The sequence below is a fragment of the Pelecanus crispus genome, chromosome 3 (genome assembly GCF_030463565.1).
Source record: "Pelecanus crispus isolate bPelCri1 chromosome 3, bPelCri1.pri, whole genome shotgun sequence".
Lineage (NCBI taxonomy): Eukaryota > Metazoa > Chordata > Aves > Pelecaniformes > Pelecanidae > Pelecanus > Pelecanus crispus.
Window position 1 is genome coordinate 75,539,964 of NC_134645.1, and position 18,218 is coordinate 75,558,181.

Consider the following 18,218-nt stretch of genomic DNA (forward strand, 5'->3'; position numbering starts at 1 on the left):
AAAAAAATCAGCTTCAGAATTTCCTGAACAATGCAAATTCTGAGTTTAAGGCAACACAGCTACTTAAAGACCGGGATTAAATCACTGTTTAGACTCCTCGCTATTCAAAACAGTTTGGGTTTATTACATCTTTCAATACAAGACTCTTTTTCCAGAACCTCTGTAATTGTTCTGGCCCGTTTCTGAACACCTTTCTAGTGCATTGACACACGGAAACTACAGGCCCCAGACCTCGATGCAAGTATTTCTGTTGTACTCTGACAAACACTCAAGTATAAAAGTAGCAACATCTAATTAGACCTTCTGGGTAGCATCCCATCTATACATCAAAGAATTTCAGTTGCCCCATGACCTCAGGCTTGTACGGGCAGCTCATGTTGAGTTCACTGTTTATCGTACTGTATGAGCATGAATCTCTATACACAACTGAGACACACTGCTCTGCAATACGGATCTCCTCTTAAAACTTACTATTCCACCTATTTCTATCATTTGCAAATTCTAAGTAATACTTTCTCCATAACCTGGCTGAGAACAACAGATTTAGCCATGTGGTTTTGTAGTTTACCTCTTCGATATTTCTGTCTGCCTACAAAGAATGCAGGCAAAGAAGAGCTTTTTACAGCAGGAAAAAAAAAAGCAGTAAAAAGATAAACTACTCAACAGAGAGTACAAGGACTCTGTAAAAGATGGGGGCAGAGGCCGTTAATCAGGAAATCAAATGTGTCCAACCACATTAATATCTATATATTCTCCCAAGACCAGAGCCTAGCAAAGAGACATTAAATTGTTAAAGAGGGTGGCTATTCTCAGCAGTTGCACAGGATGGAAACAGAAGAAGAGAGCAGTCAAATCCAAGCTAAAGGATGTACTAAATTCAGCTGTGAATTCCTTCTGGCAGGGATCTTCAGTCCGTACTCATCAGCTCATGGGCCCGTAATTGCAGCGTGCAGAGGCCATGTCCGTAGCTCCACCTGTAGCAATGGAAGAGACAGGCCAGCTCAAGTGAATGCCTCCCCCTTCACCCGGCTGGGTCACCCCATGACCTGTGAGCACCGTGTTGCTTCTTCCCCCAAAACCTGAAGTAATCGTGCAGTCAAGTGCTTATCAATTTACTACCTACTTCATCTCCAAGACGCTACTTGCCCCTACCACCTACTACTGTGAGAAAACGGCACTCACTCCATCGCACACCAGTACGCACCGAGGGGCCAGCAGTACCTCACCCACTTTGCTCCCTCATCCACACCGGACCTGTACCCCTGGGGCCTTTCCAGGCCTGGGGAGCCCTACCTCGGACCCACCCCCCGCCACCGGCACCCACTACATTTTCAGGGCTCTCCGTGAGGAAAAAAGGTTTAGGCGGTTGGCGTACGCGCCCCAAACCCTGCCACAGAGAGGCAACCCTGCCTAAAAGCTGCACCCCCTGCCCATAGCCGCCGGCGGCACCCGGTTGCGGAGGGAGCTCTCTGCGGCCCCGCCCACAGTGGGCGGCGCGAGCGCCCCGCTAACGGCCGCTGCCGCCGCTAACGGCCGCTGCCGCCGCCAACGGCCGGCGGGCGGGGGAGGCCGCGCGCGCGCCCCTGCCGCGGGAAGGCGCGGGGGAGGCCCCGGCCGCTCCGGAGGCGGAGAGGCGGCGGGGGGGAGGTGGCGAGCGGGCGGGGCCGGCGAGTGACGCGGGGCTGCGCGGCGTAAACAGCCCGGCGGCAGCCCAGCAACCGGGTACGGCCGCCCCGCCGCCCCGGCCTCCCCGCACGGCGCCGGGCGGAGCGGACGGGGAGGGGGCAGAGGAGAGGCTGGCGGCGCTTCGCGCAGCGGCCCCGAGGGGTTGACGCCGCAGCCCGGCGCGGCTGGTGGGGACGGCGGCAGTAGGAAGCGCCCGGGGCGGGAGGAGCCGCTTCGGGCAGCGGTTCGCGGCCGAGGCGCCCTCGGCGCGGCTCGCCGGTAGGGCCGGTACCGGCGGAGCCCGAGCGGCGGCGGGGGCCGGACGGTGAAAGATGGCGACCCCGGGGATGGGCTGGCAGCAGCCGCAGCACAGCTACGGCGGCGGCTCCGCGCCCGGCGCGGGAAAACTCGGCTCCGGCTCAGCCCAGCCGGGGCCGGGCGCCGAGCACAGCCCGGACCTGCATTTCAAAATGAGCAAGAAGATTGCCCAGCTCACGAAGGTGAGGGAGCGTCCTCCCCGCCGGGTCCTCTGCCGCCTCTCATTTCTTCCTCTTGTGTTTTGTTTCCCTTCGCTTCTCATCATCGCCTGGGCAGGGATGTGGCTGAAGAGAGGCTGGCTCTCAGGGGTGATGTTAATTCCGGGTGAGGTGCGGCCGGGCTTGTACCCCGAAAGCCGGGCCTGGAGCGGCCGCCTGGCACCGGAGCGCGCCGTGCCGGGGTCCTGCAGGGAAAGCTCCGGCGTACCGCAAACGTGGAGACGGGGGACAGCGGGTGTTAGAGACGAACCGTTCACGGAAAGTGCCGCAGTACCGCTTCCCAGTTAGTTGTGTCCAAATTCCTCTTGGCACAGCCAGGTATCGGGCTGTGTGGGAGGTGATCCCTGATTTCTAGGCTGATATTTGCTATTTAATCTATGAAAATTGTCACTTCTAGCTGTCTTGTAAGCCATTCTCTGAGCCTTTTTAAATAGAGACGTTCAACTGATGCTTGCTTTCCTTTTGCTGAAGAGAAGTAGTTATTTAAGGCATCTGGTAGTATGTCAAATGCCTTAGATGGTGAGGGCAAAGTGTGAGAATATCTCTGGTCTTGTGTTGCTGATTGAACAGTTTTCATTATATCATCCCCAGTATGTACACTGTATCATTGTTAAAGGCTGTGGGCAAACTACAAGGTGTTTTAAAAGCATATTGTTAAGGCTGGTAGGCCCCATGTTTCAGATGTGATTGTAGCTATGATTTACTTAGAATAACTTAAAAAAAAATGCTTTGTTGCTGTAATCTCTCCTGTATGACGCTCAAGCCATAGGTGAATAGCATTGTTTAGGAAATGAAAGGCAGATTATCTTTGTTAAAGAGAAAGGAAAATAAATAATTTCTGTCAAGAATTACATACCTAAAACATTTAAAGGTAATTTAAAAGCACTGTGGGAATTGCTAGTATTCTTCAAATATATGCTAAAATGGATGAAGGTGACATTTCATTGGAACTAAGAATGAAGAGAATGAAGACTGCTGGCAGTCTGACGGTGGAGGCAGTTCATATTTATGCACAGTTGATGCACTGTTGACTAGTTAAAAATAGTATTTATTATGGAACATTGTGCACCTTAATGTATTTGAAAACTGATGACTGAGGGGTATTTTGTCTTGTCTTTGAATTCAGAGTCCAATTTCTTTATATGTTGACATTGGTGGGACTCAAATTGTAATTTCATGAGGAGAAAAGTAGAATTAAAATAAGCTGAAGAATCACTTTGTTTTTTTTACTCCACGTGCATACACATTATGAATTTATACTCAACGACTTTTTTGCTTCAGTCTTCACCAGCAAGGGCTCAAGCCACACTGCCCAGGTCACAGAAGGCAAAGGCAGAGACTGGGAGAATGAAGAACCTCCCACTGTAGGAGAAGATCTGGTTCAAGACCATCTAAGGAACCTGAAGGTGCACAAGTCCATGGGACCTGATGAGATGCATCCACGGGTCCTGAGGGAACTGGTGGATGAAGTTGCTAAGCCACTGTCCATCATATTTGAGAAATTGTGGCAGTCTAGTGAAGTTCCAGTGAAGACTGGAAAAGGGGAAATGTAACCCCCATTTTTAAAAAGGGGAAAAAAGGAGGACCTGGGGAACTACAGGGCCGTCAGTCTGACCTCTGTGCCTGGCAACATCATGGAGCAGATCCTACTGGAAACTATGCTAAGGCACACGGAAAATAAAGACATGATCAGTGGCAGCCAACATGGCTTCACAAAGGGCAAATCATGCCTGACAAATTTGTTGGCCTTCTGTGATGGGGTTACAGCGTTGGTGGGTAAGGGAAGAGCAACTGATGTCATCTACCTGGATTTGTGCAAAGCACTTGACACTGTCCTGCATGACATCCTTGTCTCTAATTTAGAGACGCATGGATTTGATGGATGGACCACTTGGTGGATAAGGAGTTGGCTGGATGGTTGCACTCAAAAGAGTTGTGGTCAATGGCTCAATGTCCAAGTGGAGACCAGTGACAAATGGCATTCCTCAGGGGTCAGTAGTGGGACCGGCACTGTTTTAACATCTTTGTTGGTGACACGGACAGTGGGATTGAGTACACCCTCAACAAGTTTGCCAACAACACCAAGCTGTGTGGTACAGTCGACACCCTGGAGTGAAGGGATGCCATCCAAAGGGACCTTGGCAGGCTTGAGAGGAGGGCCCGTGTGAACCTCATGAAGTTCCACAAGGCCAAGTGCAAGGTCCTGCACATGGATCAGGGCAATCCCAAGCACAAACACAGGCTGGGCAGAGAATGGATTGAGAGCAGCCCTGAGGAGAAGGGCTTGGGGGTGTTGGTTGATGAGAAGCTCGACATGGCCCAGCAGTGTGCACTTGCAGCCCAGAAAGCCAACCCTATCCTGGGCTGTGTCAAAAGAGGCGTGACCAGCAAGTTGAGGGAGGTAAATCTGCCCCTCACCTCTGTTCTCGTGAGACCTCACCTGGAGTACTGCATTCAGCTCTGGATCACCCAGTATAAGAAGGCCATGGACCTGTTGGAGTGGGTCCAGAGGAGGGCCATGAAGATGATCCGAGGGCTGGAGCACCTCTCCTATGAGGCCAGGCTGAGAGAGTTGGGGTTGTTCAGCCTGGAGAAGGGAAGGCTGCGGGGAGACCTTATAGCAGCCTTCCAGTACTTAAAGGGGGCCTATAGGAAAGCTGGAGAGGCACTTTTTACAAGGGCATGTAGTGATAGGACAGGGGGGTAATGGCTTTAAACTGAAAGAGGGTAGATTTAGATGAGATGTAAAGAAGAAGTTCTTCGCTATGAGGGGGGGTGAGGCACTGGAACAGGTTGCCCAGAGAGGTGGTAGATGCCTCATCCCTGGAAGTGTTCAAGGCCAGGTTGGATGGGGCTTTGAGCAACCTGATCTAGTGGAAGATGTCCCTGCCCATGGCAGGGAGGTTGGAACTAGATGATCTTTAGGTCCCTTCCAACCCAAACGATTCTATGATTCTGTAATTAAAATATTAAAGATACTACTACAGACTTGTGCTCTCCAAAAGGTGCAAAAAGCACCTGGAGGTCATAAGTGTACATTAGACTTAACCTTAAGGCCTAGTGCATATGCAAAGCAATACTTTCAAAGAATAATTTTTATTTTTTGTGTGTGTGTGTGTTCCCTTTGATATATTTCCCTTTCTTTCTCTAGGAATTTACCCAGCAGTCTATAGTTGATTTCAAAAAGTGTTCCACATCTGTTGTGAAGTCATTTGTGTATACCTATGAGTTCGACATCACTGGGCATGTGCCCTGTGCTTTCTGAGTTGTTATGTGTCAGATGTCTTGAGGTGGATGTGAGTTAAATATGGATTTAAATGCATGGTGCTGGACTACTTTGAACTTCTGTATTGGAAAACATGCAGAGAGTGAAAGTAAACACTGTGGTTTTTCCCCACAGTAGAGTTCTTCTAAAATTCTAGAAATTGTGTGCATGTCTGTCCTGCCAAAGACTTCAGAGTAGTGCACATAAAAGCTGTGAGTTGTCTTCTGCTTGTGTATTTAACTGTAAACTATGTGCTCGTACAAGAAGTTTACATGTAAATTAGACTTTTTCAGGACTAGAATTTTGTATTTGTTTCTCAGTGACTTGCAGATTCTGGTGATATTTTAGTTTGTGTGTCTGTTCTGTTTTCAACTTTTAGGGAGGAAAACTTGGAAAATCCAGCTGATCTTTGTACTGACTGAAGGTCTGGAGTGAAGAACAGTATTTTTAGATGTAAAACAGGATGTGTAATAAAATACTCCTATTGTATCTATTGCAACAATACAATTAAGGATTTAAAGATTAGGATAAAAAGTATTCTATAGCATTAATTTCATCAAGGTAGAGGTGCAAATTTTGACAATTTTGTAGTTAGAGGGCTTGGGTCCTACATGTCTGTTTGTTACTTGACCTTGCAGAAAGGGAGGCTTAAAAGAAGTATAGAAGGTTTGGGTGAAGTATAATCTAAACTTCTAACCTGCCCTAGAATCTGGAGCCTGACTTGATAGATGGCTGAAGAAATTAATCTTTGGCAAAGGACTCCAGCTACAGGGGAAAAATACAAGACACAATGCTTAATTTCTGTAAGCAAGGGTTAACTGTCAGAGAAGAATTAACTTCACTTTGCAGAAGACTTCTGGAAATCAGCTAGTGCGAAAAAAGATATTAGATATTTCTATGAAGGTCTTCTGACCAAATTCTGCTGTTCTAGCTTTGTCAAATGCTTGCTAACTTAAGTGTGTAGAATTCCTCCTCAGTGATCTAGGAACTTCTTAAGAGTAAGCACTTCTTAATTGTGCTTCTCAAATTGTTGGATGTTTTATGTATGACACTTCTCACACACCTTCAAACTGTTTTCCCCGTTTATTTATTTTTTGTCTTTCCACTCTTCTCTAAGACTGCCTTGAAGATACATTAAGTCGCTCAGTGGATTTAGGGCTGAAGTCCGGTGCTTTACCAGGTCAAAAAACCCCCACCAATATAGTATAGTAAAAGGAAATCTAAATATGCATGGGGCATTGCCAAAGGGATACACATAGTTAAGTTATCCAGACAGCTTCTGTCTTCTGATGAAAGAAATGTGACTCAGTAGTTTATTTTTGCATATCCTTGTACAGTTTATATTACAAGCTGTGAGTAGTAGCAGAAGAAAATGCTTTCCTCACAGAAGATGCAGGTCACTCATGAAGTAAATGTAAAATTCCAAAATTAGGATTCCTCTGTTATGCTTTCATGTTACTTGGAGCCAATCTGATGTTTCAGTCAAAACAATACAGGAACACAAAGAAAAAGGTGAAATTTTTTTAATAAACAGATTTAATCAGTAGTTCAGAGTGAGGCAAAGAAAGATACAAATCTATTTCACTAAGCATAACACTTCTGAAGTGCTTAACTATTTTTACTTCTTTTGGGGGGGGAAGACTTACTTGATTTAACTTTAATATGCTTAATTCACAGGAGAAGGTAAAACAAGTAGTTAGAAATGCAGCTTTAAAAAATAAGATGATACTCCATGTCATGTTTAAAGACTGCAGTAAATTGTAACTGAAGCAATTGCAGGTCTTCCTCTTCGGTATAAGCTCCTTATTTTTAGGCATTTTGAAAGATCTGTGGACCAGTTTGGGGATAGAGTAGCATCTGACACAAAGATTAAAGCCAACAAGAAATAAACTGTGATTATGAGATTGCATATATGTGTTTGTACTGCTGCCTGCTGGAGTGCTAATGTAGTGTTGAATTATGCCTGCTGCAGATGAAAATACACATATATATTTTATTAGTTTGCATTAGACAACTGGAATAGAAAACAAAAAGCAAGCTGCTGCTAAATTTACATCAGTAAGGGGAGAATGGGATTAGTTTTTTTACAGTTGCCAGAAGAGTACAAGTTCAAGCTTTTTTTCTTGTGTGTGTGCACGCGCTGTAGTTTGCAGCTTGAGCAATTGTGATTGAGAAATCCGTATCCTAAATGTGTCTGCAAAGTCTGTTGTGCAAGCTTTGTGACATCAACATAAATCTTTTGACTTGTATGGAATAACTGTATGATCTGAGCTGGGATTATGCAGTGAGAGTCTTCAGCATTGATTTGGTTGCAGAAGTTTTACATTAACTCAAAGGAGAGTCTGGAATTGCCATGCAGATGATATATATATCCTACAGCGATAGTTTCTTTCTATTTAATAAAAAGAAAAAACTGTACAAAACTCTGATGTTTTCCCTTGGTACATACTTAAAGCTGGATAGTTCAGTTCTGGAAAGGTTCCAAAAAACTCAGCTCGTTCAAAGACTAAGGCAACAAAGTTATCCCAGGAGCAGCATACTTCAGTGAACAAGAAGCTAGAATCTGCGACTCCCGAGTCCAGAGTTCTGTTCTCAACTCTGCCATCAGCTTGTTGTGTAAATTTGGGAAACTGCCTTTTTTTTTTTAAAAAAAACCCAAAACCACAACAAAACAACAACAACAACAAAAACCCCAAACCAAACCAAAAAAACCCCAACATTAAATTTCTCCTTTGTTTTCCTGTCTGTTCCTGTGTTGGAGAGAAGTACTTAGAGAATAGATGTTAATGTAGTAGTTAGCCCAGTGAGTTGCTTGGGGATGTAGATAGTAAATTTATTTCAAAGAATAAAGGGCAAATTTGATGATCTTTAATTCAGATGCTTATGCTTCTTACTGTGTGGGCTTTCTCACTGGGATGGTTAAAGGTTTCCCTCAGCTATCGCAGAATGCAGTGCTATGGAAGTAAGAATTATAGGGTTTAAGTTATATTAATTATTCTTAACAAAATATTTCCAGTGAAACTTTGTCAGTTTTTATTTGGAAGTATTCTGCCTCAGGAAACAAAACAACTAGACCTCTTGCAGAAGGTTCATTGTGCATAGGATTATAAGAAAACTTAAAAGAAGAGCCCTTAAAAATAGGGAAGAAATGAGAATCTAAAAAACCCTCTAGAACTGTTTTGATGTTAGCTGTCATCATGTGGTAGTTGATGCCATTAACAGTTTTGTAAAAACTTGGGCTTTAGTTTGTTAAGCAACCTTATGTCATCTCTCCAATGTGTGTTAACATTGGCAGCAGGCCAGTATTTGCTAACAGTTCTCGGACTGCATGAGAAGAACTGAAATTTTGACTACATATTTGAATGTCAAAATCTTTGCATATGCTTCTGACTGGTAATGTGGGAATAAATGTTATGTTTTGTTATTACATAAAAATAGTTTTCAAGGACTAGAAGGTATGAAAATGTAGTATTAGGTATCAGCTCTTTGTTGAATTAAATAAGAAAAATCTTTATCTCTGGAGATATTTAATTTTGGTTTGTGTTAATTAATCCGAAGATAGCTGAAGTCAGTCCTCTAAGAAGGCAGAGACTGAAGGTAGGAACTGAGAAAGTTAGAGAGACAATATTTCTGAAGCAGGTATCTTAAGATTTTTTTCTTTTTTAATCATGCTAGTATAATCTCTCAATCTTCTCTTTCTGACTCTGTCCATGTGTTCTGACTGTGTCCTCATTCTGTAGGAGTTGTGGTCTTAGCAAGGGATATTCACAGGAGAGAAGTTTTTTGTACCAATGATGGTATAAGGACAAAGATGGGACTGGGTAAAAATGGCATGTCTTTAATACCGTCTGGTATAGTTCAGAAAAACTAAGTAGAGCTTTCAGGCTCTCAAAATCTTCTTCAGACCTTAAAATCAGTAGTTATTGTCTTTATCTGAATACTTGCTAATTGAAGCACTTAGAATTGCTTTAAAGCAGCTGTGGCTTCTAATTTAGACCTGAAGAGGTCTTTCTTACCTTCCATGTTTAGTAGTACAAAAATTATGAAATTTGGTGTTTCAGTTAATATGCTCTTTGTCTCAGAAAGAAGGGATCAGGCATCTTAAATTTAAAAAAAAAAAAAAAAATTGTCACTCCCAGTATGAAGGCTGGGAACCCTTGCTTAATGCTGTTTTTTCCCCCAGTCAGGACTAGTTGAAAACAGTTAATTATTCTGATACGTGGTCCTGAGGTCTTCAAAGTATCCCTTGAATGCTTCTTCCATTGATTATCATTAGGGTGTGTATGTGTGTGTGTGTGTGTATATATATATAGGGTATGACTGCAGGAGTGCTATATGGACCTGATAAGGGTATATTTTAGAGCTCGGTGTTGTGATATGTGTGAATTAGGTCAATGACTTTACAGTCTTTTGTCACAAGACATCAAGAAGAAATAAGTAGGACAAGAGTGAAATATTTTTAATATTTTAAAAAAATTACTCAAATGACATTCCTTTCCTCTCCACCCGTGTAGTCTTAATGGTTGACTGCTAACTTGGAGTTCTTCTGAGATCACTGACAGCTTAATGTTCTAAAGATATTTTCTGTATGTGTGTGTAACTGAAAGTGGGATGTTGAAAAACTGATCACACATTCATATAAGCTACTGGTCTAAAATGCCTCTTTAATATGCTTGTGCATATATTAGCTTCTCTGAGATTGTTTGGGGGTTTTGGGTTTGTTTTTTTTTTTTTTACATTTTATAAAAATCCAAAAGAATAATCAAAATGAAGAGACAAATAAATTGGGAGAGACGATGAATAATATGATGTGGCACTTAGGGACATGGTTTAGTGGTGGACTTGGCAGTGTTGTGTTTACAGTTGGACTTGATGATCTTAAGGGTCTTTTCCAACCTAAGTGATTCTATATGTGTCTTCTTGCTCTGTGCTTATTCTTATTTATTGCTATAAATAAATAATATAGAATTACAAGGAGCTGGAAAACTGTTAGATGTTACTGCTCTGATATGTACTTCAGCTGTTAAATCTGATACAGCAGTTCGTTAAGGATATTTAAAGAAAACCTGAAAGATGAGGATTTTAGTACAAAGTTCAATGTTATCAACATGTCAAAATTTAAAAAGAAGAAAGAACATGCAGGCCATAAATGAATCCTGATATGACAACATCCATAAAGTTTAAAATCTGTCAACCTTTAGCTGCTTTTTACATATGATGATATAAATCCTATGAAAAAAAAAATTAAGAAATATTTGAAATTTAGTTTGATTTAGGTTTTTTTGCTGTTGTTGTTACAGTTTTCAGGTAAGTACTGTGTTATGAAAGAAGGCTTTGGCTATTATCTTGATTTGGATAAAATCAAGAAATTGCCAGTTCAGAGTGAAACACATAACACTGAAATGCTTTGCTCCAGGTGCAAAAGTTGTAAACAGGAAAATCTTTTATGTATATTTGAAAAAGAAAATCAATGGTTGAACTCTATGTAATTGTACAAGGTATTTATAGATTAATTTCTTTGTACACTTGTAAGTTAGCATGGACACAGCACTTTGAAGTACTCAATCCTGCAAGGAGTTTCTATTTGTCAAGTCTTATAAAAATGTATCAGCAGAAGACAGTCTTTTTTTTTTTTTTTTTTTTAAATCTGGAATACCATGAAAGTGCAAAGAAGTTGTTTCAAAATGATGAGTCTTACCACTTTTTCTAAAGTCAGATTGCAACTTAATCTTAGTCATAGTGGTTTCGTCTTTCTTCAAATGCTGTAAAACTGTATTTAGTAACAGCACTGTTTGAATATTTCTGCATTGTCATGCAACCTATTGGTCACACATACTTTTATTTTTTTTAATGTCTAGAAGTACAATTAGATGCATACTTCATCTAATACATGTGTAGAAATATTATTTCTCATAAGTCATTGTATCAGTACAGTAACTTCCAACCTTAAGTTGCTTCTAACCTCTAAAATTCTTTCAATGTCTCATTCTCTAAACTCAGGCTTTGGCTTTAATAAAAATAGTAATTTTGTCAGTGATACTATTGTTTCCCCACATCACTCTCCAAGTCTCCATCAAAAACTTCACTTTCCTGTTAACTATGTGGAGGAGGGGGGCATTACCTTAAATAATCACTACCTTTTTCTTACTGTTTGCAGGCTTACTGCTAAATAAACCCAGCAATTCTCAACATAACATTAGGAAATTGGATACGTATGTCTTGTGGCTGATACAAGATTGGCAGTAGTAAGCCAGGTGTCTATGTATTCTTCTAATGACTGATGTCATACCAATAACCAAAGGCATTGCATTCCGAAAATAACCAGAAGAAACAAAACCAGTCTAAAGCTATTCACCGCCTTGTCCTATTTAATGCGTATTACCTGGTTCTGTTTCCTTGGTCAGGCTTTTTTAACTAAATCTAGAAGGCTGTGAGGAAGAACAACCTTTTGCTGAGATTGTCACTTGGCTAGGCTCAAAATGACAGCCTTTAAAAATAGCTACTGTTAAAAAGTTCATGAAGTCCTTCTTGTTCAAGATGCTCCTATTAAAGGAAAGACAACCTTTTAGCTAAAGGAAGTATGAGGTGATTATAAGAAATACTTGCTTTCTATTTTCATTTTTATGAGATTACTTTAATCTTCCGAGCCAGTTTCCTAAAATTTTGTTTCTAGAAATCTGAATTCTAATGTGTTTAGAAAACAGGTGTGCTATAATCCAGACATTTTTAATTGAACAATATTTTTGCTCAGAACATGACTGAAAGTTAAAACTTTTAGTAAAGGGTGTCTGACACTGCCTTCTCAGATCTAGTATTTTGCAGTATGGATGTTGATATGTTTGGATAGGTTGTACTAAAATGTATTTCAGTAATCTCCTATGACTATCTCTGTCCTTTTAAAATTTGACAAATGGAAATAGCAGTAAATTATTTCTGTAACAAAGATTAAGGGAAAGGACCTGAATATTTTTTTCATTACTTATCTGCTTTGTGTAATTACATGTATAGGTTTCACATTTTAAAAAATGCAGTTTATTTGTAGGTGGTGGTAGTAAGTAATCAAGGATATGTTTAGACAGGCAAAAAAAAATGTTGAAACACCTTCAAAATCTATGTATGTCTGTCTTACCAATGTTAACTTGTATTGCCAACATAAGTAATGTACACTACTTATATTACTTACTAAAAAAAACCCAACTTTTTGTGTTGTGCCACTGAGTGGTAAAACTTTATTTGAAATTTTTGATCCATTATTTTCATTGGGTTGTTCACTAGCTTTCAATATTGTATCTAACATTATAGCATTAACTTATAGTTCCATTAAGTTCTTATGTCATTAAAATCAGTCAGTCCTTTTTTTTTTTCTTTTTTTTTTCTTTTTTTTTTTTTTTTTTAAAAGCATGTGGCCATTTGCTTCGTGCTGAGATAGAATTTGCAAAAATGTGTCCTAAAACAGAGACTGGAATTTGACATGAAGATCAGTTTGTCTTCTTTGAGCAGGTCTGGGAACATTCTGGGGCCATTCTCTCTACTCCCATGATTCTTGTCTTGCCTTTCCTTATTTCCATGCCGTGCTTCACACTTTGCCGTGTGTACCTGTTCAATCTACAGTGTAGACCATTCCCAGTTTGGTGTGTTGGGTATATTCTGCCTTACCTCCAAAAACCTAATGCATGAGATTGTAATTCATGTCATTTATGTTTGGGCAGGCGATGCTATATTAAGTATCCTTGCACCTTTGGTACAAGTGAAAAGCCTGAAGCAAGTTTAGCTTCTGTTGGTTTGTATTATTTTCCATAGCTATGAGTTGATACTGTAGAATAAACTATATTCCAAATCCTAGATTTTTTTTTTGGGGGGGGGGCATAGCTGTTTGTGTAATAGACCTTTTTCTCTAATAGCAATTTAATTTTTTTTTCTCTTATGGGCCTGTGCTCCGTGTTCCTCAGGGAAACCACATTTCCTGCTTTCAGAAAGCTGTTAGTTTGGCAGAGTTGGAGACAGAAGTAACATGTCCTTTCACTATAAAATGTATGTTTCTGTATGTGCCAATATGAAAGTCTGGTAAATGTGGCCACTTTAAAGAAAATTTTACTGAAGTCCTGACTGACATGCCCTATTTGACTCTAGATTTGCCGCTAATTCTTGACCCTGTTCTGTTTTCATGTATAGAAAAGGGATTCTTACAGAAAAGGGAAGAATTTGTTTAAGTGTAGAGAAAGAAATAAAGAAAATTCTCTTGTCTGGGAAGCATAAAGCACCAATAGTTTGTCAAAGAACTGAAAGTAGCCCCCAGTTTATGTACAAGAACTGATTTTATCAAAGAACATGATATATATATTGCAGTGAACTCTGAGGCTGGCCGTGCTTTTCTTGGAAGACTTGTGAAGCGGAGCCCTGCCTGACGCTTTGCCTGTGGGTTGTGTTGGAACGGTGTTGGATTTTCCGCTTGCCCCGTGTCGCTCCGTTGCCGCGGAGGCTGGGGGTGACAGCCCGCCGCTCCCGGCGGTGCTGCGCGTAGGGCGCGACAATCGGGGCGCGACTGTCGCTCCCCGTGGTGCTGAACCAGGGCGCGGCAGTCGGCTGGCGCCTCTCGCTCTCCGTGGTGCCGAGCGCGGGGCCGCCTCCACGTTTTACCCTCATTGGCACTGATGTCAAAAGCAAATAAGTTTTATTTCCTGTTATGCAAACCAGTACGTTTCTCTACGAGCAGGAGCTCTGTAGAGGCCCAACTTCTATAGCTACAATTTGCCCAGTCTTTTTATGTAGTCAGTGTGGTCAGCTGTAACATTCATTACACCGAACGCGATGAAGGTAAGCGCAGCGATTTATTTACCTGAAAATGTGTGCCATGCCATTTTGCAGTGGCTTCCCAAAAGCCTGGCAAAAAGACAAAGAAGTGAAAATAAAAGCAAGCATTAGTATTTTTCAGGGAGTTCTGTCAGTTAGCAAATAGAGAATATTTAAATGAGCAGCAGCATTTTTTTCATATTGTCAAGCCTCTAAAAGAGGGGTTCAAGTTTAATTTCCTAAAGCTGACCTAGGGAATATACAACACAAAACTTGATTATCCCTTTCAGGATTTACGTGGTTTAATTCTGTTCTGAAACAATTGCATTCTTACCTTTTAAGGATTTTAAAAAGTTGGAAATGCAGTTGTCATAAAATTCATTAAAGGTATGTATTCTATTTCTGGATGTTGCCCAAAGTATCTGAGATTCAAAAGCCCTTGTAGTTCTCAAAAGAAGAAGAAATTGCACCTTGAAATCATATACTACTTAAAGACATATATTCTGATGATTAATCAAAAACAGGGATATAAGTCTGTAAGATGACTACCTTTTTCACCCTGTTTCTCCACTTAGGTATTGCTACTTTTTGTTTTGGGAAGCTTTGAACTTAGTATCACTCTGCTGAGAGAAAATTCATTAGTTTGTATATGGACAGTTCTTGTAGAGTGAAGATCTTTGCGATGTGGTTTGTTTGTTTTGCCAAGGGCAAACTACTGCTGTCTCCTCAATGCAAAGTCAATTGCTCAGCTCTGAGAACTTTCCAGTGCATTGTCTCACAGAGTCTACATACCCACAAACACATGCAATACAAACATACTACCTTAAATTCCTCTAGGGATCTCTATATCTGAAAGGCTCAAATCAAATATGCAAATATTCAAGAAATAAATCTGTAAGGAAATGCAGCTTGGAGACTAAAACACACCTTGGAGTAGCTCTTTGGCATATCCCATTTTCCTTGCGGCATTTTAAGGTCTAATCATATAGCAGATGTGTCAACTATATTCTAGATAGATGGTTAGAGGGTAAATGGGATTCTTTCTCACCAGGAGGTAGATTGGGGAGTTTGTACATCTGTCACTAAATCTTTTTGGTTTTTCTTCTTTCTCCCCCTTCAGTATGCTTCTCAAGATTTAACTGTCTTAGGAAATCGCCTAAAGCTAACTGCACTACAGATTTGTAGTGGTTGTTTCTGACACAACCTGACTGGTAGAGGTTAATATCGCAGAACTGAAAAGGGGTTTTGACTGGGTGTTGGTACTGCCACACCTCTCCCAGCAATATGAATTGCTTTTCACTAAGAAAAGGGAAAAAAGTATGCAGCGGTGAATTAAAAGTATGTTTGTTTTCCTTTAAAAACATCTATAAATGCAGAGAGAGAAGGAGGGAGGGTGGGAAATTTCTGAATGAGATTGAGTCTGGAAAAAAATTTGCAGCTTCATTAACTGGGGCTTGAATGGCCATTAACATGTAATTTGATGATACAAAATACAGAAACTGAAAAAGGAAAGGAGCAACTTACTATGGCTAGCAGGTAGTTAAAGCAGATGGAAATACTGCATCTGTGGATTTTCTGTAATGTAGTTCTGAAACAATGCTGCTGATATAGGATGAATCAAATAATTTTTAAGTCATAGTGTTGAAGTAGTCAGAGAAGCTTTGTAAAGAACTGCTGTATTTTGATAATGTTTGTATAGCAGAGCTCTCATCAATTAAGCAAGTAAATGGTTTAGGACTACTTAGCTTGATTTACAGGTATTGGCTGAGTTGTAAAATACTGATTTCTAAGGAGATGTTATAAAACACTTAAACTATTTTCTGCTGGTATTTGCTCCCATTCTGACTAACTTTTGAAGCTTTTTTAAACACTTTTTTCCTCTTTCATAACAGTCTTTCTGCAATGTGTTCTTGGGTTGTATTGAAATCTGTCATCATGAAAATAATTTTGATATCATCATCAGATTTGAACTTACGTTAAACTCTATTCCGACTTATTCTGCAAGTTGGTTTTACACTTTGGCACAGAAAGCAAACTTGTACGCAGTTAATAAAACTAAATGTCTCTTAATCATGCAGGTAATAATACACTGCTTAGAAATAGCTGTAGTAGAGAACAGCATAACATGAATGTACTGAATTGGATTGCTGAACACCGTAAATTTACATAACTCCAGCAGAGCCAGCAATGCAAGTGTAGAACAGCTGAACATTTCTCTCAGAAACAGATGCCATGTAGTAGCCCAGTGGGGGGATTATGTGCCAGTCATACAAAGCAGTAGTGGTGATGTCTTCCCTATAACTGGGGAAATAGTCCTGTATAATTCGGTTTGTAGTAAAGAAGTGTGCTTTACCTATATCCAGCTGCTTCTCATCTTTCTGTCAAGGTCTTCAAGTCTACTTTTTCCTCCTGTAAAAACTGTTTTGGTTCAAGATTGTGCAGATAATTCTGGGATTTTTTATTCCTGAAAACTAGTTAAATTGAATCTGGCCAGTGGGCCATCCGTCTGCAACATTCTTAAATGGGCATCTTAGACATTACTTCTAGTCAGTGGCTAATGTTATTCAACTGAATACCCAACCCATGTCTCATAGTCATATGCTATTATCTTCAAATGGATCTCCCCTTTTAGTCTGTATTTCTTCTTTGTGTGACATCACATCTGGTTGCTTTGCACCTGAGTTTTTGCCTCAGCTGAAGGTATTCTGAAGGTTTTACTGTATTTGGGCGGTGCAGCATTGTATCTGTCTGTCATGCCTTAGCCAGGCCATGATTGTTTTAAAAACCCTTATAAAATGCACTTGTATTTCATTAGTGTTTAAGTTGTTTCTTGTTTTCTGAGTAACTTTAGAATATTAGAATAGTTTTCAGGAGATAGGGCCTGCATGTTGTATCTAATGCATGTTGTATCTAATATTTATTCTCCTTTTTTTCTGCTCTTCTATCTTCTCCTTGTCTTAACAGGAATAACAACTTCACCTGTTCCCCAAACTGACAATCTAAATTGCATGGCAATTAATGGCAAGTAATTTTTCCTCTTTTTCCCTTCCATCTGACATCATGTGCCTTCCACAATTACTACCTTGTTTTCTGGAAGGGAAAAGCTAGGTCTAAGGGCTCCTATTTTTTTTTAATTGTAATTTGATAAATATTTGTAAGTGATATCTGCTCTTGCTTCCTCTCTCTTTTCTTCTTCAGAAACCTGGGTACAGTTATCTTATCTGGCATGCCTTAACTTATTACTGGTACAAATCCCTTTGCTCCATTGTAATTTGGGGTGAGGAAAATACCTCACTTGTCTGTTTTCTGCAGCACATCCAAGGATACCCATATAAGAAAATGGAATTTCTACTAACTGTAGCAGGATGCCATATGTTCTACAGTGGACCCCACACATCCAGTCAAAAACCTTGCTCTACTGAATGGAATGGAGTTTCCCCCAAGTATCTGTTTCTGCCAGCCTCACATTATGCACTAATGTCTCTGTCAGATCCCCTTTTTTCCCCCTCAGGTAATATTCTACTGGTGAGACCCAGTCTTGGAGACACTCAGCTGCTAGAGCAGAGGGAACAACATAGCCTGATTTCCCACTCTGCCTGTTGTAATGGGTGAACTGTTTCTCAGTTCACTGGTGATTGCTAAAATCATTTGGAAGGTAGCATGTTGTTGTGTCCCAGCCTAGAGACCTGAGGTTTAAACCACACTTGACTCCTGGCAGCAGATTGCATGGCTTCTGAACTTGTGAACCCCATTCTTCTCTTGTTGCTCAGCATGTTGGTCTATAAAATGCAGGGCAGGTAATGTGCTCCTTTTGTTGAATCTTTGATTGCAGAGTGCTCTACAGCTGTAGATTTACCTGCTGGCATGCTTTTAATTTCTCTTACCTGGTTGGCTCGTTAATGGTTATTCCTGTTCCTGGATTTGGACAAAGTGCGTATTTCCAAGATAGGCTATTGTAACAT

General features: G+C 40.8%; 1 protein-coding gene across 1 annotated transcript in view; it reads left to right on the forward strand.

The window, feature by feature from the left end:
- The first annotated feature begins 1,997 nt into the window (after window positions 1-1,997).
- FAM184A (family with sequence similarity 184 member A) overlaps window positions 1,998-18,218 on the forward strand; it is a 69,612-nt gene continuing 53,391 nt past the window's right edge. Inside the window, exon 1 of the mRNA XM_075708026.1 lies at window positions 1,998-2,165. Within this exon, the coding sequence (XP_075564141.1) occupies window positions 1,998-2,165 (168 nt within the window). The remainder of the gene's footprint in view (window positions 2,166-18,218) is intronic.